We start from the raw sequence: 21,956 nt of genomic DNA, 5'->3' as shown, positions 1-21,956 counted from the left end.
CGGGCTCCCGGTGCATGGAGCCTGCTTCTCCCTCTGCCTATGTCTCTGCCTCTCTCTCTCTCTCTATCTGTGACTATCATGAATAAATAAATAAAAATAAAAAAAGTTTAAAAAAATAAAAAATAAAAAAAAATAATAAATAACAACAATAATAGTATACCCTGTACTAAAAACAAGTCTTAGAGTAGTGCTGTTCAGAATGTTAAGGAATTAAGTTCAGAAATGCCTGCACATTTAAAAATACTAATGGAATTGTGACAGCAATTTTACATTTGTTGAATCTGATAATTAGAAAACTTGGGCTTGTATTTTGTATGTGTTTTATATTCTAGTAGGAGTCCATTTTTTGTATATATACAAGAATATTGTTTCCAGTGGATTAGGTGGGGGAAAACCCAGTTCTTCATTACAGACAGTTTGAGATGCATTGCCCTAGGGGGATTTCTGTACTGTAAAGTTAAGACAAAGACCAAGCACGGTCACCACCAATCTCAGTGTCATGCAGTAAATAAAAAATAGGGGTATATAAGAGAAAAAAATCGGTAGAACTATTATAAAGAATTTAATTGGGAAAAATCCTATTCACTGTAATAGTGAAATTACAAAGAATTTAAGACTGTGTAGTTTAAATATAAAAATTAAATTGCAGACCTTCTAAAAATCATCCTAAGTGAAAATCATGGACCTTTAAGAACAGTGTAACAGATTTTTATTGAAGGATAGATCATGAAGTCTTATAAAGAGCCCTGAGATTTTACCATACTTGCAGTCTAATGATTTCAGCCTGCTTGCTGAGGACACAAGATTCTGAGTCAGAGACAAAATGGTATTATTACTCATAGAATAGCAGGCAGTGTGTACTTCATGTTTGTGTTGGTTCCCACGTATCCCTAAAACTTTTGGGGACAATATGGAACAGATCCATGTGGATACTGAGGGCACATTGAGTTTGTATTACGCTTGAGGTACTTCTGAGTTTAAGAAACCCTCAGTCTTAGAAAGGGGCTGCTGGCAAACCTGCCACCCTCCCTACCTTTACTATCCTCAATAGGAAACAAATCTGCTTCCTACCCTGGAGGAAAATACTATCTTTACCTTCCAAGGTTATTTGCTATTCAGACATTCTCGAAAAGATGTTAAGTAAGACTTAGAGAACCACAGGATATCTGGAGAATTGTCTCAACAGATAGAAGACTTTATGAAATGTAGAGCCATATACTGTTTCTGAGTGGGAGTTCTGTTATCGTAAGATACCAGTTACTTCTTGTAAGAAAGGCTGTTCTCCCTGAGAACAGCCCTAAATTTTATACGTTTAACATTATGTGATAAATTAGAGAAGTTAGGAAAAATAATGCTGAAAAATAGCCAAGAAGAATTTTTAAAGGTTAGAATAAATGGTCCACATATTAATAAAGAATTCTAATTGTAAGATAACAGTAACTATATTTACATGATGCTATCTCCAAATGAAAAAATATTTATAAACACATATATGAAAATATTGCAGAATAGGTCTTGGACAGGAAAGGCCATATTATGAAGGATCTCACAGGCAGAAACTAGATTTGACCACAGAAACAAAGACAAGGGATGCCTGGGTGGCTCAGCAGTTGAGTGTCTGCCTTTGGCTCAGGGCGTGATCCTGGAGTCCTGGGTTTGAGTCCCACATTGGGCTCCCTGCATGGAGCCTGCTTCTCCTCCCTCTTCCTATATCTCTGCCTTCTCTCTGTGTGTCTCTCATGAATAAATAAATAAAATCTTAAAAAAAAAAAAACAAAATAACTTTTGGTCAATAAGCAGCATTAACAAAGTTGGAAAAGGATAGCAAAAATTATTTGCAGCTTGTATCTTTAACAAAGAGTGAAATGAATAGCACTGAAATGTTAAATTCTTAGAAATTAGAACAACAAATATCCAGATAGAATAAAAGGCAGAGAAAATGTAAATTAAAATGATAGGCTACTGTAACAAAAAACTAAATAAACTAATATTGGTAAAGATGTAAAACACTTGATGTAATTCCCAGAATTGGAGACGATGTGAAGAAATAGATTGTCAGATATATAGTGCAGGAGCACATACAGAAGTCCAAGCTTTCAGTAATGCACTATGGTGCTTTTTAAAATGTTGATGGCTTTTGACCTAGGAATTTTACTTAAGTAAATCTTTCCTGAAAGGAATAAGCCAAAGTACAAAGGGTTTATGGCAGTGTTGTTTCACAATTTAAGATTGGCTGTAAGCTAAATGTTCATCAACATGGTATAGCTTGAGTTATATGTACTACATCCATACAATGGAATAGTAAGTCATTAAAATTCATATAGATTAATCTTTAAAGAAGCAGAAGATGAGCGGCATTTGGGTGGCTCAGTCAGTTAAGCATCTGCCTTCAGCCCAGGTGATGATCCCAGGGTCCTGGGATCCAGCCCCTTTCTTGACTCTCTGCTCAGCGGGGCATTTGCTTCTCCCTTTCCCTCTGCCCCTCCCTCCTGTTTGTGCTTGTGTGTGTGCTCTTTGTCTGTCTGTCTCTCTCTCTCTAGCGTGCTCACTCTCAGATCTTTAAAAAAATAAAAGGTAGAATATGTACATAAAATATTTTATATCTTTCTTGGAACATAATCTCTGGAAATCTCACCTCCCCATACTCTTGGTTGTATCCTCACTCGTTTCATTTTTTTTTTTCATGTGTAACCTAGAAGTATGGCTTTGCCAGTTCACTTTAGTGTTCTCACACAGTCCATATTTCTCTTTTTCACTTCATTTTTCTCTATAGTATTGTTATACTTGACGTACTTTATTCATTATTTAGTTCTGTAAGAATTAGAATATTTGGATATGGCTTTAAGTACAGAACATCCATCTCTTTTGTTCATTTTATCCTCCGTACCCAGAACAATGTCGACTCTATAGCAGGTTCCTAACAGATACTTCATGAATGTGGAATGAATTTATAAAACTACTAAATGGAAAAAAGTTAGCTATACACCATAAACCAATCCTACTTTCTTTTTAAAAACTGTATGTGTTTATATATTACACGTGTAAAATTTCCAGGTGGCGAATTAACAAGTAATTTTTACTACCCTTCTTTTCTGCCTCAAGTGAGAACATAATTTTATAATTATTGAAAACATATTACTATTACAGGGTTAGGAAGGGCTGACTCATGGGCCTCTTTTTAAATATAAAAAAATTTACTAGTCTGTGAGGGTGAAATTACTCACCCTGTCCTGACTTTTCCTCTTGCAGGTAGCACCTCCTCCACCTCCACTTACTGATACACCTGACTCCGCAGCAACTATGGGTGGAGGTTTACCAACAACCATGGGAGGGCCTCTTCCTCCACATTTGGCTCTTAAGGCAGGTGAGAGACTTGATTGTGTGCATATGATGGTGGTAAGATACACATGATCCTTCTTGGTCCTCATCTCTTTCTCATTTGGATAGAGAAAACTGCAGTAAAATTCCTAATGTCAAGACAACCCAAGGCCTTCATAAATTTACAAATATCACCAGTGATTTCTCTTACAAAGTGTGACATAGCTTAATTCCTTGCTGTCATTACTAATTTTTATTTCTGGATAGATTTTGTACAAGCTAGGACATTTTATTAAAGGGTCTTATTTATTATCCTTTCTTGTTTCTAACTTATTCCTATCAAATATATTGTAGATTTATACCTTGTGGGTCCAAAGTGTTTCTGAATTCTGTGTATTATCAAAGCTTTTATTGGTCTGGTCTGCATAGGATAGATTAACTAGGTTCTTGTCAAGTTATTTAAGTCTCAGATCCAGTATTTATGAAATGAAAATATCAGTAGTATTTATTTCATAAGATTGTTGTGAGGAATGAATTTTTTAAAAAGCATGTCATAGACTTAGTAGAGTTAATAATCAGGCAGTATTAGCTGTTTTTAGCTACTCTGCTTTCTTCCCAAGACTCATCACTTTCTTACACCTTTTTAGCTTCTACTTATCCCCATCATTAGCGCTAACAGGTTTCTCTCAAGGTCATATTTAGCAAAGAAGTGGTTTTAACAAATTTAATCAGTTAATGAACTTAATTTTAATGAACTTGAAAATGTATGCTAGATTGTCAGTCACTTATGATAATTGCTAGTATCTCCTCCCTACATACCAGCCTTGGAATTCTCAATTTACACCTCTATTTCAATCATGAAACACTTTTCAAGTAAATCATGAAGATTTGGGGCACATTTCCAAATAATTGAAATTTTGGCTTTGGGTTATAGAATACCAAAATCTAAGAATACTCTTTAAAATATTTAGGATCTTCCTACAGTTTGATTAATTAAGAATACAATAATTTTCTTCCTAATAGAAAATAATTCTGGAATCGGGGCCTCTGGCTATGGTCCTCCTGGGCCCACCTGGGATCGAGGAGCGAACTTGAAAGATTATTATTCAAGAAAGGAAGAACAAGAAGTACAAGCGGTAAGATTATCATATCACTCTTTGTCACATATCCAGGATTGTGACTTAGTACTTGGTTCACTGCAAGGCTTAAGATACTCACAACTTAATAATTTAGTGATTCTCTTTAAGTCATTACTTGAGGCTGCTTGTTCATACAAGACAACATAACCCTAAGCTACACATTATAATTGATCACTAGAACTGCCTATGAAATAAAACCGTATTTTTCTGGTGGTACAATGTGTCCCCAACTGTTTTACAGGAAATATAATTAGTTACCTTAGTAAACTTCATTTCCTGAGCACTCAGAGTAAATATGTCTTCATAGAAAAGCTTATTAAGTATTAAAAGCCAACACAAGAAAATTTGTCAAGGTTTCTTAGGAATAATGTAAATACACAGTACATTAACTAATAGCTTGTTTATATAATAGGATCACCAGATGCAGCAGAAACTAATTCTAGTTCAATTTTGACTAGGAATAGGAGCATTAAAAATAGTTTTTGCGGGCAGCCCAGGTGGCTCAGTGGTTTAGCGCTGCCTTCAGCCCAGGGCCTGATCCTGGACACCCAGGATCAAGTCCCACATTAGACTCCCTGCATGGAGCCTGCTTCTCCTCCTGCCTGTGTCTCTGCCTCTCTGTGTGTGTCTCTTGAATAAATGAATAAAATCCTAAAAAAGTTTTTGCATTATAAGGGATGATACAAAGAAGATACTGTTATATATTTTTATACCTTAGACATGCATAACGAAACTAAAATTAATGCAGCCAACTGTAATTATTGATTCCATAGACTTTAGAATCAGAAGAAGTGGATTTAAATGCTGGACTTCATGGAAACTGGACATTGGAAAATGCTAAGGCTCGTCTGAACCAGTATTTCCAAAAGGAAAAGATCCAAGGAGAATATAAGTACACCCAAGTGGGTCCTGATCACAACAGGTTTGCTTGTTTCAGTCTTTTCCTTCTATAGTAAGTTAGAGTTGTTTTGTATAGTCATTGTTCTATTTTTGTTTGTTTTATCTGATTCAGTTTGTGGATTGGCAGTGAGAATTGTGAAAAGAAGATACTTTGCACAAGAAAAATTGTCACTGATTTGTAATTAGTAGTTTACCATGATTTTCACTTAGGATGATTTTTAGTTCGGCAAAATCTGTCATTTGTGTTGCTAGACTTTTGAGGTTCTCATTTGTATCTGAGAGGCAAATCATAGCCACAAGTGGTGGTTTGTCCGTGATTTAAAAATCAGCCCTAGGTGGTGAGTTTATTCACTGTGGTATTGTTGAAGGTAGTTACAAGGATTTATTTCTTTAATGGGTCAGGTTAGATACTTCAGTTCCAAAGTCTTAGGTAGACTGTATTGCATCTAGATCCATATTTTCCTTTAGCTTTGAAAGTTGCCAACTCTTAAGAGTTCCGTTGAAGTGTTTAAGGGCTTATTGTGAAGCTGAAGGATAGCTTCAGTCTTTGTATGTGAGTTAAATTAGCCTACTTTTATTCTGTTAAATAAATAAAAACATAAAAGGAGGTCATTGTAATAGTTGACAGTATGTTTCTCAGCCTGCTTGCTATTCTTCCTGAGAGCATTCCAGGGTGTAGTAATTATTACTCCCAGGAAGGCTCATATGGATTAGACTCTTCTGGGGGCACTGTATTTTTATTGGAAGGTAAAGGCGGCTATAGTGGAAACCTTCTGGATGATTTAATTTGCTGTCCTTTATTTATAAAAAATTACTCAAAATACATTAAAAGTATTTTCCTTGAAAATCAGAGTGTTCTCCCTCCAATACATCTAGTAATCCTAAAATCATTATTACTAAAATAAAACTTTGACACTATGGTCAAGATGATGTTCAGAGCATGGCTCCCCCTGCCTTCTACTACTTGTTCATTCCTGAATTCTCAGATACTTAATTTGACATCAGATTTTTTAAAACCCTCAGAGGTTATAAAGGAAGGATCCATTTATTAATTTTTCTTTAATATTTTGTCCTTCTGAACTGATTTAGCTTATTAGTAGCACTTGGTGATTTTAAGAACAGATAAATGTGTCTGGAGCTTGTTGTAAACATGTTTTGATACCAATGTTTTATCATTGACTCCTGATACAAAGAAATGAAGAATTCAGGATATGACAGGGAGGGAGGCAGAGACAGTTGGGGGAGCTAGGACACAGCATCTCCTTGTATGTCCTTTATTTAAAGGCATAACAGACAGCAACACCAGAGGTCTGTGTTCATACACACATGTGCTGCTGCTTAGGCTGAACTAAGCAATCACATGGAAAACTATTGTAAACTGATTTCTGGTGTCGCTGTTCCCCCTAGGTGGAGGAGAATGAGATTGAGTGCTGACTTTAAGCCTGGCTGAGAAACATACTGGCATCGGTGTCATTAATGAAAGGGTGGATGTTGTTCCCCTGAAAGCCAGTGGCCTTTGACCCCTGAAGCCGCTGTGCCTGAAGGTCAGTTCACAAGAGGTATAGGAAGGAGTCTAACATTTATTTTTTTCTTAAGCCTTACCTAACCTTTTATTCACAGCACAAAGTCAAGGCTAGAATGTACCTGACCAGTGGAAGGATCAGAAAGCATATAGTTTTCAAAGGACAGTTTATGCTTTATTGAGGCCTAAGTTCATCCCCTAGAATCTGCTAGCAATTTCCAAAAACATTTTGTTCTCTGATTTAAATAAGTGTGATATAAATAAGCTAAGTTTTTTTGTCATCAAGGGCTGCTTCCAACTGCAGGCAGATAGCAGACCCCTGCCTCAGGAGCCACAGATACAAGCCTAGTGTTTGTATGTTCATGTGTATGTGTGCATGCATGCATATATCTAGCTTAACAGAAAGAAGTCATTAATGGGTGGCCCATGCAAAGCAATAAAATAATCAAAACTGTAATTTAAAGAATTTGGGGCCTGTGTTATTTCTTGGCCCCAGGCTAAATGGAAAATTCCTTTGTGTTCTAGCTATTGAGACTGCAACCTTTGGAGTAAGTAAACACAGAATCTAAAACCTTAACATTTTCTTTTCATGAACAGTTGGCTTGTCAACTTTGATTATAGTTGTCTTATGCCATGTACATTATTTGAAGTTTACATATACTTGATTTGTTCTAGGATTGAACAGAAATAAGTGTTTACAATGGTTTTTTTGCTGTGACTTGCCTAAGCAGTTGGAAAGCCTGCCTGATTTGGGAGTCCTGGATTTAGAAATTTCTAACAGTGGAATTCCTAACCTTGTTTGTATATGTTCTTACAGGAGCTTTATTGCAGAAATGACCATTTATATCAAGCAGCTGGGCAGAAGTAAGTGTTACTGTTTCCCTGCTACTTTGAATCTTATATAGTGGAGTAATACATTAAAGTCTTCAGCCACATAAATATAAGCTTTATTAGTTGAAGTATTAATTGAAAGGTAGCATCCTGGGGTTTTTTTAGAATATTAGTAATTATATGAATTAGAGGGCCCGGTTTCCCAGTTTGCATGTAAAAAAAAAAAAGGATCATTGCTGGTAGTGTATTTCAAAGGGTAAGAGATGGCAGGTAGACTACTTAGGAGCCCACTAGTGTCAGAGAGCATTTTTTTTTTTAAATCTCTCTACATAAAAGTCTTTTTTTAATTTGTTCAGGTAGCTAGGTGAAATTTAGAAATATATTGGATGATAACATTTGAAACCTCAAGGTGGATGTGCATTTAAGAGTCACAGAGTCAAGAAGAGGTGAAAAAGTTAGCCCGAGAAAACAGTAATGGATTGGGGTTATTCATAAAGGAAGTGAAAAGGCAAAGATATGATCAGGTATTTGCTGTTCTTAGACAGTAAATTTAAAGCAGGCAGTGTGTTATGCATGAAAGTAAGGAACTGGCTCTTTGTACCTGGTTTTGTTACTGACGTTGGTGGGACTTCATTTACTTATCTGCAGATTGAGAGAAATGGCCTAAGATTTTTTTCAGATGGAGAATTCTGCAACTGCCACTAAGAATTTAAATGTATAATGTGTGAAAGACTTTCCTCATAAAATCAAACGTTCAAATGAATCATCAGGAGTTGATGTTGAATTTTTTTATCCTAGACTTTATAAATAAGTTAGACTTTATAAATAAGTTAGACTTTGGGTGGGATGTTAAGGGAAAGAAGCTAAAGACAGTCCAACTTGTACAGTTGATCTGACCTTCAGAATTAATTTGACTAAATTGGCTAGTAGGCCTGAAGGTATCTGTGGCCCTTCCTTGCCTTAAGCCATCTCTTAAAGTTGAATGATACTGGAGGAGAAAAACTTTGTATTGGCATTTTCTTTAAGAATTTGAGTAGTAGTTGGCTTCAGTCTGGTGCCAGGATCAGCAAACTGTAGGCCTCTGGCCAAATACAGCCCACTACCTGTTTTATGAACAAAATTTTATTAGAACACAGCGACGCTTATTTGTTTATGTCAGGGGCTAACAAACTTTGATAAAAGGCCAGATTGTAAGTATTTTAAGCTTTGCGGGTCACATCTATCACCCATTGTTATTTTTGTCTTATTTTTACAACACTTTAAAAATATATAAGCCGTTTTTAGTTCCTGGCCCCGTTTGTAAAACCCTAGTTTCTGTGTTGTCTATGGATGCTTTCATGCTTTAGGCAGAGTTGAGTGGCTGTGACAAACTGTGTGGCCTGCCAAACCTAAACTATTTATGATCTGATTCTTTATAGAAGATTGCCAACTCCTGGTCTCAGTCACTACTTTGGACCCATTTTCATTTCTTTCTTTGTTTTGCTTTTCAAAAGTTAAACCGCATTTTTTTTTTCATTGTTTTAACACCAGGCAATATTAATGACAACTTGGTAGAAATAAGTTTTCTGCTTTTATAATGATTTGTCCATATCTTAGTATCTGCCTATAATCAAGATGGTTATTTAATATGCTGTTAATGGAATTGCTTTTGGTTAGCAATTAGCATGAAAAAGTCTGTAATATACTCTGTATTTTAGAGAGACTTTTGTACCTAAGACCCTAGTTGTCATGATGAGATGTTTCTTTGCTCAGATGATTTATCCTATCGTCTTTGGTAATCTTGAACTTAAATTATAGGGATTTTCGCACGTGAACATGGATCAAATAAAAAACTGGCAGCACAGTCCTGTGCCCTGTCACTTGTCAGACAACTCTACCACCTTGGAGTAATTGAAGCTTACTCTGGACTTACAAAGAAGAAAGAAGGAGAGACAGTGAGTCTTTAGACTTAGTAGCCCAGAGGGATATTTTGCAATTCCATTTAGCTTTTTATTAGTATTTGGCTAAAGAAGTTTAATTCATAATTCTTAGAATCTTATTTCAAGAAATGGAAATGGAATGATCATCTGTCTGGCATGATACTGTGTTCAGAGTAGGCAATAAGTAAATAATCATTATTCTTTTCATGGGGAACTGACTCATTGTTGGCTTTAGGAATATTGAGGCTTAATGCTGACTACATGGCCTTAACTCTGGTAGATTTGAGTACTGCTCATATGTTTGTTATGTAATTCTTATGGCTATCCTTTTTCTGTAGGTGGAGCCTTACAAAGTTAATCTCTCACAAGACTTAGAACATCAGCTGCAAAACATCATTCAGGAGCTAAATCTTGAGATCGTGCCCCCAGTAAGCATATAATTATTTAGTTCACCTTTGTATTGAACATTCCTAGTCAGACAAGCAACTGGTATTGCTTTTTTTGTTTTTCTTATTTTTTAATAGCCTGATGATCCTTTTATGCCTGTGGTACTGAACCTTGGCAAATTGGCTCACTTTGAGCCATCTCAGCGACAAAACCAAATGGGCGTGGTTCCTTGGTCACCTCCACAGTCTAATTGGAATCCTTGGACTAGTAGCAACATTGATGAGGGGCCCCTGGCTTATGTAAGTCCATCATTGTTTTTGAGCTCAGACTCCTTGTGTTTTACTTTTGAATATATTTCATTAAGATCTCTAGATTTTTAAAAATGTTTTTAATTTGAAGCTGTTATGTGCTTTTGTTTTACTGTTGCCTTACCATTTTATAGGCTACTCCAGAACAAATAAGCATGGACCTCAAGAATGAGTTAATGTACCAGCTGGAACAGGATCATGATTTGCCAGCAGTAAGTCATTGAAGTATTTAGACATATGGTCCCCAGAGTTCAGAACTTTCTAGGTATGGGCAAAAGAATAGTGAATAATACATTTTGTCCTTTCTAGGGAGGTAGATCAAAGGTATTTACCAAACTTCTAATTGTAGGTACCTCTGAAGATAATTGCTTTTGAGTTAAGGGCCTGGGATTCTTAATGTAATGGAGATTCAGATAAGTTTTTTTGGTGTTTTTCACTATTTTTAAGGTAAAACAACATTAAAATGTTGTAAGAAGGGGAATGTATGGAATGTCCAGGGAGAAAGGAGGAAAATAAGGATGTGGACAAAGCCACAAAAGAGAGTCTTCACAAATTCAGTGAAGAGAAGCATATATTCTGTTAGAGATAAAAATATATACGTTGTTTTATGAAAATATATATTTTTGAGTATGAAGCCAGTGGGAAGGAATGTTTTCATAGAGATGGGAAATTTTTTTTTAGGATTAAGACAGTCGCTTCTAATGTATATGTTGGTAAAACTTCGACTGCTGTGGAGCTTTTCTGAAACAGATCTTAGGGGAGCGCCTGGGTGGCTTACCTGGTTGGGTGTCCTGACTCTTGGTTTTAGCCCAAGTTACAATCTCAGGGCCATGAGACTGAGCCCCATGTTGGGCTATGTGCTCAGCGCGGAGTCTACTTAAGATTCTCTCCCCTTGCCCTGCCCTCTCCCCAGCCCCACACCTCCACACACACACTCTCTTACTCTCTTCTCTCTCCTCTTTCTCTCACCCCCCCAAAAAAAAGATCTTACAGGAGAGAGAGTTGCTGCCTGTGAAGAAATTTGAAAGTGAAATCCTGGAAGCAATTAGTCAAAATTCGGTTGTCATTATCCGAGGTGCTACTGGATGTGGTAAAACCACACAAGTTCCACAGTTTATTCTAGATGACTTCATCCAGAATGACCGAGCAGCAGAGTGTAACATTGTAGTAACTCAGGTAAGTAGTGAGCCAGCTTACAAGGGGGGTGTCTGGTGTTGATAGAGTTTGAGAGGTGGAAACACCTAGAGGCCAGGCTATTTCTAGTTCTTTGTAACTCCCCTTTGTAGCCACATTAGGCCCTTTAAATTTTTTTTTTTTTTTAAAAGAAGTTAAGTCTGGTTCTAATCTCCTTCACTGATAAGCTGAACTGAACCATGTAAATGATTCTTCTTGTCTGGGCTAGAGGTAATCTTTGGTCCTAGAATCAGACAAGACTGAGAATATTTTTTCCTTAAGTTAATATGTAAATGTTGGTCCTCTCCATCTTAAGATCCACCTTACTACTCAGAGCAAGAGTAGGCAAGCCAACAAAACAGGTAATGGTTGACTCTAACTGAATGCTTTATGTATGCCAGGTTCTATTTGAAACAGTTGGTATTTTTTAAACTCATTTGAAGTTTATTATGACTCTAAGATGTACATATTTTCTTATTTAGTATTTCTCCTTCATTAAACTAAGGCACAAAGAACTAAATAAATTGCCCAAGTTATTAACACAGGAAGTAGTGGAACTAGGATTCAAAACCAAACGATTTGCTTCATTTAACTACTACATTGTATTACCTTACCAGCAATAAGTGATGCATGTGAGTTTGTCCCAGAGCTTAGGGAAGAACTAATTAGCCCTTTCAAGCCTTGGGTTGAAGCAGTTCCCGTCCATTCTAACCCTGTACTTCTGGCACTTAGAAGGAGAACACTATATAGAAAGAAGCCAGATACCACCTCTTAGGCAGCCTCAGACCTTGACTTAGGGACTCTTAACCTGGGACACATAGCTGATACTTGGGGAGGAGTTGTGAACCTCAAAATAGCAAAATTTTAAATTTAAAAATTTTTGAAATTGATGTAGATCTTGATTGTTGTCTTATGTTTGATATAAGAGTTGGGTTTTTTGGGACACTTGGGTGACTCGGTGGTTAAGCATCTGCCTTTGGCTCAGGGTGTGATCCCAGAGTCCTGGGATCAGGTCCCACATCAGTCTCCCTGCATGGAGCCTGCTTCTCCCTCTGCCTATGTCTCTGCCTGTCTCTCTCTTTGTCTCTCATGAATAAATAAATTAAAAACCTTAAAAAAAAAAAAAAAAGAATTGAGCTTTTTGACTTGAAAAATTACGGATTATTGAAAGAATGGATGTTGCATTTAAATCAATGGCATTTTAGGCTTAAAAAATATCATAGGTCTACGTTGTTCTGGGAAAGGACTCTTTTTTTTTTTTTAAATATTTTATTTATTTATTCATGAGATACACACACACACACAGAGAGAGAGGCAGAGACACAGGCAGAAGAAGAAGCAGGCTCCGTGCAGGAACCCCGACATGGGACTTGATCCCGGGACTCCAGGATCACGCCCTAGGCCGAAGGCAGGCGCTAAACCGCTGAGCCACCCAGGGATCCCCTGGGAAAGGACTCTTAACTTTCTTTTTAAAATGTTTGATTGCAGGGGATCCCTGGGTAGCTCAGCGGGTTAGTGCCTGCATTCGGCCTAGGGCGTGATCCTAGAGTCCCGGGATCGAGTCTCATATCAGGCTCCCTGCATGGAGCCTGCTTCTCCCTCTGCCTGTGTCTCTGCCTCTCTCTCTCTCTCTCTCTGTATCTCTCATGAATAAAAAAATTAAAAATCTTTAAAAAAATGTTTGCCCTTCCCATTCCCAAAACTGGCTATGAATCCTTTGCCTGATAGTGAAATTTCCAGCACCCAGTACTGTGACCAATAAAATGTCCTTGGTCTTTGTTTTGTTGTTTTTTGTTTGTTTTGTTAATATCTTTGCTCTTAATGTTTACCTGTCTTATAGGAGGTATATTTTTCAGGAAGGTGTATTGTTTAGAAGAGGAATCTTGAACTCTGCTCTGCCCTCCTTCCTTACTGCCACTCACCCTTTTCATCTCAAAAAACAGTTCAGTCATATAGGAAGAGATGCAGAATTCAGCAGATGAGCTGAAAACTTGTCTTCTCACTCAGAAGTTGATCACATGTCATGAGTAGAATAAAAGTCATTTCCTGTTGAAGTGAGAAGCTGTTTTTTTCACTAGCCATCTAATAGATATCAAAGCCAAGTTAGTTGATCTAGCCAAAAATGGCTTTTGTATAAACACTTTTTAACTTTCACTAGGTTGTGTCCTTTTCCAAATAATTTGGTCATTTCCACTGGTTTTATCTGTGAAATGCACAGGTTTTAATATATAGGCTATAACAAATGTTAATGAGTTACAGAATGGTATTCTGCTTCTTTGCATAAGAACACAGCTTTCACTTCTATTAGTCCTCTTTTATTTATATTCTTTCATAAAGTGATAGAATCATAAAGTTGAAAGATGCTTTGGAGAATTATTCCATCTTTTTCTCTGGGTGGAATGTTTATTATAGATGGTCACTTAACTTATGCTTGAAAATTTCCATTTGTGGGATGCCTGGGTGACTTAGTGGTTGAATGTCTGCCTTTGGCTCAAGGGTGATCCCAGGGTCCAGGATTGAGTCCTGCATCAGGCTCCTTGTTTACTGGGTAGTCTGATTCTGCCTCTGCTTGCCCTCCCTTCACTCCCTCCTACCCCCACTTCTGTGTGCTCTCTCTTTCTTTGTCTGACAAGTAAAATCTTTAAAAATAATTTTCCGTCTTATGCACATGCTGTTATTCTTAAAGGATGGAGATTTTTAAAGACTGTTTCTAACATTTTGGTATTATATATACTGAGATGAACATACTTGCACCTAAATCTTTATGTATTCCTTTGATTATTCCATTGAAATAAATTCACAAACATGGAATTTTTGGGTCAGATGATATACATATTTTAACTTTTTTTTTTAATATTCCATTTATTTATTCATGAGAGACACGGAGAAGAGAGAGGCAGAGACGTAGGCAGAGGGAGAAGCAGGCTCCATGCAGGGAGCCCAACCGGGATCATGTCCTGGGCTGAAGGCAGCACTAAACCTCTGAGCCACCTGGGCTGCCCCTATATTTTAACCCTTAATGCACTTGGCTCTATACTCACCTTAGGAAAAATCCCATCAAATTATTTATGAATAAAAGAAATGTTTCTCTTCAGTATGTAGCTAAAGGGGTTTTTTGTTTTAAAATCAGAGCTGTTAAGGATACTAGAAGCTGAAAAGTCAGAGAAGCGTACAAAAAATATGGGAAGAAGATTGCAGAGTCATTTGTTTCTTTAGCTGTTTGAATGAATAGTCATCTTGATACTGATTTGTGTGCATATTCAAGGAAATGTGGCCCGTAGTGCTTCTGAAGATGGTTTCAGAACCTCTTATGTTAATTTTTAACCTCTCCCATGGATGGCTTTCTTGAGTCTCTCTCTTTTTTTTTTTTTTTAAGATTTTTATTTATTTGACAGAGTGCCCCAAGCAGGGGAAGTTGCAGAGGGAGAAGTGAGGCAGGCTCCCGCCTGACGTGGGGCTCGATTCCAGAACCCTGAGATCATGACCTGAGCTGAAGGCAGATGCTTAACTGAGCCACCTAGTTAGTGCCCCTTTCTTGAGTCTCTTAAGACCATTGTATTTGGAGGCCATATACTTAAGAACTGCTTAGGGAATATGCTATCTGCTGTCCATGGTTATTTTAGAAGGCTGGAAATATAGAGATAGTAGACCTGAAAGTAGCCCCAAGGAGATAAAAGCAACCCCTGAGTACCCAGTAGTAACTTCCTCTGAAGAGTCAAATAACCTAATAGATTTGAAGTTCTTCTAGAAGCCATCTATTTAGTAGGAATGTTGAAAACTTTAGGAAAGACAAAAATGGAGCAAGGAGACAATAATGGGGTCAAGAATTTACCTGACTATAGAAAGCTGTGAACTTAAAAGGTCCCAGAAAACCATGTATTTTTGTACCTTTTGTGGAATATCATTTTTACATTTCCTGATGTAAGTATATAGTCAAACTCTTAAAGGATACAGAGCTCAATTCTTCATGTAACACTTATTCATAGTTAGGTGCAGAGTACAGGTCAGTAGTAAAAGCTAGCGTAACTCGGCAAGTCAAGGTACAAAAAACGAAAAAAATAAGCTCGGGAAAACCCAACATCATGTTCAAGGGGGTATCTTTTAATCCCTTCCCTAAAGGACTCTTAAATTAGGGTTATGGAAATGAATAGATCATGTCTTATTTTGATTTAAAGATAATTAACACCTTTAGTGAAGTCACTGAGGTTTTGTTTTGGACTTTTTTTTTTCTTTAAAGATTATTATTCATCTTAGATTTCCTAATTAGTCATGTCCTAACCTGGAATAACATTGGTATTTAATTATGAAACTCAGAAAAGTTTTCTCTAAGCAAGGAACTAAAGTACAACCTGTTATCAAGAACTTTTTACAAAATCAAATACAAGGCAACTTAACATTCAGTGTTTATAAATCTCCATCTACCTCTGTATCTTTACCTTTAGGACATATTATTATGTCCTCTATTTTCCTCGCTATGTAAGCTCATCAAGAACAAGAGTGATTTCATTCAATTTTCTGTCTCTAGCACTATCTATAGCACCTATATAAATATTCATGAAGAGTTACTTTATGAGTTAATAAAATGATTAAATGAAAGGTGGCCATAGTAGGTATGGCAAAGAAGGAGCTAACCTTCCTAATACCTATACAGCTCAGTTAAATAATTTTTTAAACACATGCCTTTACTTTGGTAGGCAGTTATAAGAACAAGCTCCCAATACATAATCTGTTTATTGGAAAATTACTCTGAATATTAAGAGTTTTGGCCAATGGTGAAGAGTTTATTTTCTATAAAAATGTAAGAATTATTTTATATACAAAATGAAAAACTCTTTAAGACTGTACCATAGAATTAAGTGGTAGTTTTTTTTTGTTTTGATGTATTCTAATAAATTATAGAGCTTGCTTAAAAAGATCGTTACTATTGTTGGTGTTAATTGATGAGCTGGAAGTAGGACAGATTTACTATAGTAATTTAATAACCCTAATAAGTGTAACTAATTTTGTGTCTTGAATCACTTTCTTTTTTCTTGTCTCAGCCCAGGAGAATAAGTGCAGTTTCTGTGGCTGAGCGAGTTGCCTATGAGAGAGGAGAAGAACCTGGGAAAAGCTGTGGCTATAGTGTTCGATTTGAGTCTGTCCTTCCTCGTCCTTATGCCAGTATAATGTTTTGTACTGTCGGTCAGTAGTATGTTTTATTTTGTTCTTTCACTTGGGATTTATATAATATTATTTATGAAGAAACTTGGTAATGGTGCAGAGTGGCAAGAAATAAAAAGGCAAGGAGCCAGTCTCAGAATTCTAATTTCAGTAGAACTTTTGGCACTTTTCTCTCATGATGAGAGCATGATGTTACCCATTGGTTGTTGCAGCTTAGAGAAGATAAAATCTGCTTAAGTTACTAGAGTTATGTCTTTTAATACTCTATTTCAAATGTGTTTCAGAGCACGCTGTTACCTTTTTAATAATAACAACAGGTTACTATTTCTTCCCTAAAATGATGCTGGGGTTATATTAACCGAAGCATAGTTAATTGTCTAGAAGTTTGTTTCTTTGCACTTTTAAATGCAACCCCAGTAAGTGGGCTCATTTCTTTTTACAGGTGTGCTCCTAAGAAAATTAGAAGCAGGCATTCGAGGAATCAGTCACGTAATTGTAGATGAAATACACGAAAGGGACATAAATGTAAGTAAATTGAAAGTTAATAGCAAACTCCTAATATTCTGAATTTAAAAAAAAATCAAAACAGAATGTTTTCTTTCCCTTTTCCCACTTTTTACATCTTCTATCAAAATCAGGAACTTCAGTCACTAAGATAATAGACACTTGTTTTTAGCAAGCAGATAAACCTTTTTTTCTTTTTTAGCCCAGAATTCTGAAAATAAAGTCCTCTCATTAAGTATCATTACAGTGAGAGGTAGCGTAATTCAGTAACTGAACAGTTGATGATTGAATCATTCACAGAATTGTAATAATTAGTTTTTCTTTGAACTGGATATTTCTCTGGGATAAATTTTGTAAGTTATAAATTCAATATGATTAGTAATGTCTTTTTGGATGTTTGCAGCTCTGATCTTTTCCAATATTAATGATAATCATGACAAATTAGGAAGAAACTAGAATTTATTTCATGAAGTCAGTAGTTGTGTTTTATGTATTATAAAAAAAAAAAAAAACACAGCTAGGAAACCACTCAAAAGATCCTATTGCAATAATCAGAATGTCAAATACTTAAGAATAAGTCAATCCTGTAGATGTTAATTCTCCCCAAGTTGAGCCAGTTTGAATGCAGGTCTAATCAAATTCCCATCAGAATTTTTCATAGACTTTTAGTAAGGTGATTATGAATATGTATGGAGATGATTTATGGCCAAAAATAACCAGGGTTTCTAGAGAAGAGCAGAATGTATTGTCTTGGCTTGACAGATATCAGGACTTAATTCAAAATCATAATAATTGAAATAGTACATGGATTGACAGTTTGAGCATTGAATTATTCAGAGTGTAGAAATAGGTGATGTGTTGAATGAAGCTTTGGTATAAGAGGGTGATACATGTTGGGTCATTGGGAAAGGTGAATAGGTTCTTCAATAAATTGAGCTGTAAACAAAGGGTCATCGTAAGGAAATAGTTGCATTTGTATCCTTGCCGTCTGTCCAGATACAAAAATCATTTCCATATAGATAAGGACTTAAGTGCCAAAGCAATTTAAAAAATCTTAAGTAAAAAATATGAATAAGCATCTAGACAGCACTGTCCAGAAATAAGACCTTTTCAACATTTTAGAGATTAGTTTTGCAGGTGATCGGATAACTGCGTCTTGGCTTATCATGACTTTTCCCTCTTTCCTAAAGTATGTATATGTACAAATAATAAAGTTCAATGAAAATTTTGAGATGAATTCTTTGCTGTCATTAATTTATTTTTCTCTTCCCTTCTCCTACCCAAATAGCACTTATTTCTAATTCCCATAGCTGTTAGGCTACAGCTGTTCTTAAAAATACTATTGAATCCCACCATAACGCTTTATCTTCTACTTCTGCAAGCCACCAAAGAATTTCGCTGAATTTCACTGATGTCTGCCTAACACAAGAAATCTCTTAGTTGTTGATTAGCATGAATTTCTTAACGCAATTTTTTCATTTGTATTTTAATAGACTGACTTCCTCTTGGTAGTGTTGCGTGACGTGGTTCAGGCTTATCCTGAAGTTCGCATTGTTCTCATGTCTGCTACTATTGACACCAGTATGTTCTGTGAATATTTCTTCAATTGCCCCATCATTGAAGTTTATGGGAGAACTTATCCTGTTCAAGGTAAATAGTTTGGAGGTGGAATGGGAAGGTGAACAACTTTTATTCCATTATGTTTGGATTTTCTTAATCCCGGAGGTTGGAGTCATAGTTCAAAAGATATTTAAAATACAGGCCAGAGTAGAATATCAAATACATTATAGCATTCTCAGGCTTTTTGGTCCAGCAGTAATGAGTATAGTCTGAGGAACAAGAACAAGTTTCATTCACTACTTGAGGAGTAGGCATATCCAATAGTTTTCTTGCCTTTTCCTTACTGCTAAAGATAACTTTCAGAATTACATACTGTCAGGTGTAAATCATAATAGCATGTAGATGTTTATGGGAAATACTACTAAAAAGTTTAAGCAGCCAGAGTCAAATTTTAAGAGAATCTTTCTTAGAGTTGGAGCAGGCATGTTTTAAAATGACATTAAGATGAGTGTTTCACGATAAGTATTTCTGATAAGGGTATTTTTGAGCTTTTTTACTTTCTTTTTTTTTTTTTTTTTCTTCTTATTTACTTTAGAGAGAGAGCAGGGGGCTAGGAGAAGCATGCTCCCCACTGAGCGTGGAGCCTTAAGAGCCTAAGGACGGAGGGCTTGATCTCCCCCAAGGATAATGACCTGAACCAAAACCAAGAATAGGACACTTAAGTGACTAAACTACCCAGGCGGCCTATTCCTTTACTTTCTTCAAAATATTTTACCTTCACCATTTTTTAAGGACAGTCATTTAATAGCTTGGTTAAAAAAATTGATTCTATCTAGCAGTCAAATTGAGGGCATGAAAATGAGCTAAAAAATTCGCTGTGTGCATATGAAATTATAAATATTGGCTACATGAGGGTGCTATTTTTGAAATTCAGAAGTAAGGTCAGCTTTAGCTGTATAGTAAAAGCCAACTGCAGTTGTATCTTGTGAGTTGTATCTTGTGAGGGTATAGGTTGACAGTTTTAAAACTGTTTACATGTATATTGAGATTGATAAAATAAGTGGATGGCAGATGGGGGAGCCAGGTTTACTGTTGGATTGAGAGGCTGTAGGTAAATAGGAGGGAAAGCTTGAATGAACCATGTGGTATACAATTACATGTGGAAACGTCAGTAAGAAGTCCAAGTTCCAATACCAGGGAATAGACACAGAAATCATTACAGATATGTATGAATACATGGGTGAGAGTGCATGTGTATATTTCTTAGCTCTGTCTGCTGACCACAGTGATGGAGATGGACACAGGAGCCAACCTGAAAGAGCTGGAATAATTTGAGCAAAAATAAACACAGTACTGGACTATAACCCTAGGGATAAAATAAATACCCATGAGTCTATATGGTGGTTGAATAAATAAATGGGTAATACAGATCTCTCATATGGAATAATTTCAAAAAAATTATGTAGATATTCTCCCTCATACCTCAGAAGAGTGAGGCTTACCTCCCTGTTCTGGAGTGTCTTGTGTTTAATTAATGATTTGCTTCCACAGAGTAAAGTATGGAAAGAGAGAAACAATAATAACTTCACAGTGACTTGGAGTATGTTTGTATACTCTAGTATATACTATTTGCAGTAACTTGGAGTAACTTGACAGTCACTACCTCAAGTGAACAAGTTTAACGTCATCAGTGATGAGTCGTATTGGTTGTGTGTACCCTTGATATAATGTGATGAGTAGCACTTTGTGGGGCTCTTTGCATATAGAGGAGTATTGTTTATAGATTATGAGACATTTCTGGGCCCAGCAGAGAAACACAGGAATAAAATTGATCAGATATTCCAGCTTTGCTGATGTCCTTTTTTATAGTAGTAACTAAAAGGAACCCATTTTATGTGTGCATCCTGATAGAGGAAGGATGGGTTACAGTATGTTACCATATACACATTCTTTCCTTGCCTAACTGCCATACCTTGGGAGTGTATTGGCATAGTGTATACAGTGTATACATAGTGTATACCTTGTAGACATTCCACAAATGATTGAGTGTTGTATACAGAGGGTACCCTATCTGGCTTAGGGGGACCATGTAGGAGAAATATCTCACCTTCTTTCAAAGTCCAAGTTATTGGAACACTGAGTTTGGAAAAAAGGGTTTTTTATTATGACTGGAATTTTTTGCTATTTATGAAGAATCAGATTGAAGGGTTTTAAGGTAATTTTGAGTTTTGAATGATATTTACCTACTGGATTGTCTTGGCAGAATATTTTTTGGAAGACTGTATTCAGATGACCCACTTTATTCCTCCACCAAAGGACAAAAAGAAGAAAGATAAAGAAGACGATGGTGGTGAGGATGATGATGTAAGTGAATCTTCATTGAAAATTTTCATTAGTGACAAATTGATATTATCACAAACAATGATTTTAGTAAAAACATGCAGTGAGTTAGCATTATAGAAAACTTTCTTGGGCACCTGGGTGGCTCAGTGGTTGAGCGGCCTCTTCCTTTCACTCAGATCGTGATCCCGGGGTCCTGGGATCTAGTCCTGCATCAGGTTCCCTGCAGGAAGCCTGCTTCTCCCTCTGCCTATGTCTCTGCCCCTCTATGTCTCTTCTGAATAAATAAGTAAAATCTTTTTTAAAAAACTTCTTTAAAAAGTGACTATCATGTCTTTTTTTTTTTTTTTTTTTTTTTTTTTTTTAATTTTTATTTATTCATGATAGGCACACAGTGAGAGAGAGAGAGGCAGAGACACAGGCAGAGGGAGAAGCAGGCTCCATGCACCGGGAGCCTGACGTGGGATTCGATCCCGGATTTCCAGGATCGTGCCCTGGGCCAAAGGCAGGCGCCAAACCGCTGCGCCACCCAGGGATCCCTCATGTCTTTTTTTAATTGATATATTTTACTCCAAAGGATTCCATGTCGGGTGATAAGCTTTTTTCATATTACAAGTTAAATCCTCTCTAGATAAAAGTCAAAAGAAAAAGGAAGAAAGAGATGTTTAAAGGCCACATGTGGTTAGAAATAATTCCCAATTTTACAAGGGTTTGTTTTCCATGGGTCACAGTACCTAACAAGCTGGTAGAAAAGTAAAATTTTATGCTCCACCCTAGATCTACTGTATCACTGTACATTTTAACAAAATCTCCACTTGAATGATATGTACAATAAAGTTTTCGAAACAGCAGTTCCCCTCCTAGATTATAGAGCCTGTGTAGTGGTGGCATCAGA

The 21,956-nt window shown here is 36.5% G+C and overlaps 1 protein-coding gene across 2 annotated transcripts in view; it reads left to right on the top strand.

Annotated features, from left to right (window-relative positions):
• The window catches only part of DHX9 (DExH-box helicase 9), a 59,018-nt gene that overhangs the window by 23,664 nt on the left and 13,398 nt on the right, over window positions 1-21,956 (top strand). The window contains exons 4-16 of one of the 2 annotated variants that reach the window (XM_077901995.1): window positions 3,250-3,364; window positions 4,342-4,454; window positions 5,231-5,379; window positions 7,697-7,743; window positions 9,508-9,644; window positions 9,968-10,057; window positions 10,154-10,315; window positions 10,459-10,536; window positions 11,309-11,500; window positions 16,537-16,678; window positions 17,100-17,182; window positions 18,655-18,811; window positions 20,985-21,085. In XM_077901995.1, coding sequence (XP_077758121.1) covers window positions 3,250-3,364; window positions 4,342-4,454; window positions 5,231-5,379; window positions 7,697-7,743; window positions 9,508-9,644; window positions 9,968-10,057; window positions 10,154-10,315; window positions 10,459-10,536; window positions 11,309-11,500; window positions 16,537-16,678; window positions 17,100-17,182; window positions 18,655-18,811; window positions 20,985-21,085 — 1,566 coding nt within the window. Of the gene's footprint in view, window positions 1-3,249; window positions 3,365-4,341; window positions 4,455-5,230; window positions 5,380-6,764; window positions 6,902-7,696; window positions 7,744-9,507; window positions 9,645-9,967; window positions 10,058-10,153; window positions 10,316-10,458; window positions 10,537-11,308; window positions 11,501-16,536; window positions 16,679-17,099; window positions 17,183-18,654; window positions 18,812-20,984; window positions 21,086-21,956 lie in introns of those variants that run through there. The other variant, XM_077901996.1, reaches the window with a different exon arrangement.

Source organism: Canis aureus, chromosome 6 (genome assembly GCF_053574225.1).
Source record: "Canis aureus isolate CA01 chromosome 6, VMU_Caureus_v.1.0, whole genome shotgun sequence".
Taxonomy (NCBI): domain Eukaryota; kingdom Metazoa; phylum Chordata; class Mammalia; order Carnivora; family Canidae; genus Canis; species Canis aureus.
The sequence above is the reverse complement of the archived record's forward strand: the minus strand, read 5'-3'. Positions and strand labels throughout refer to the sequence as shown.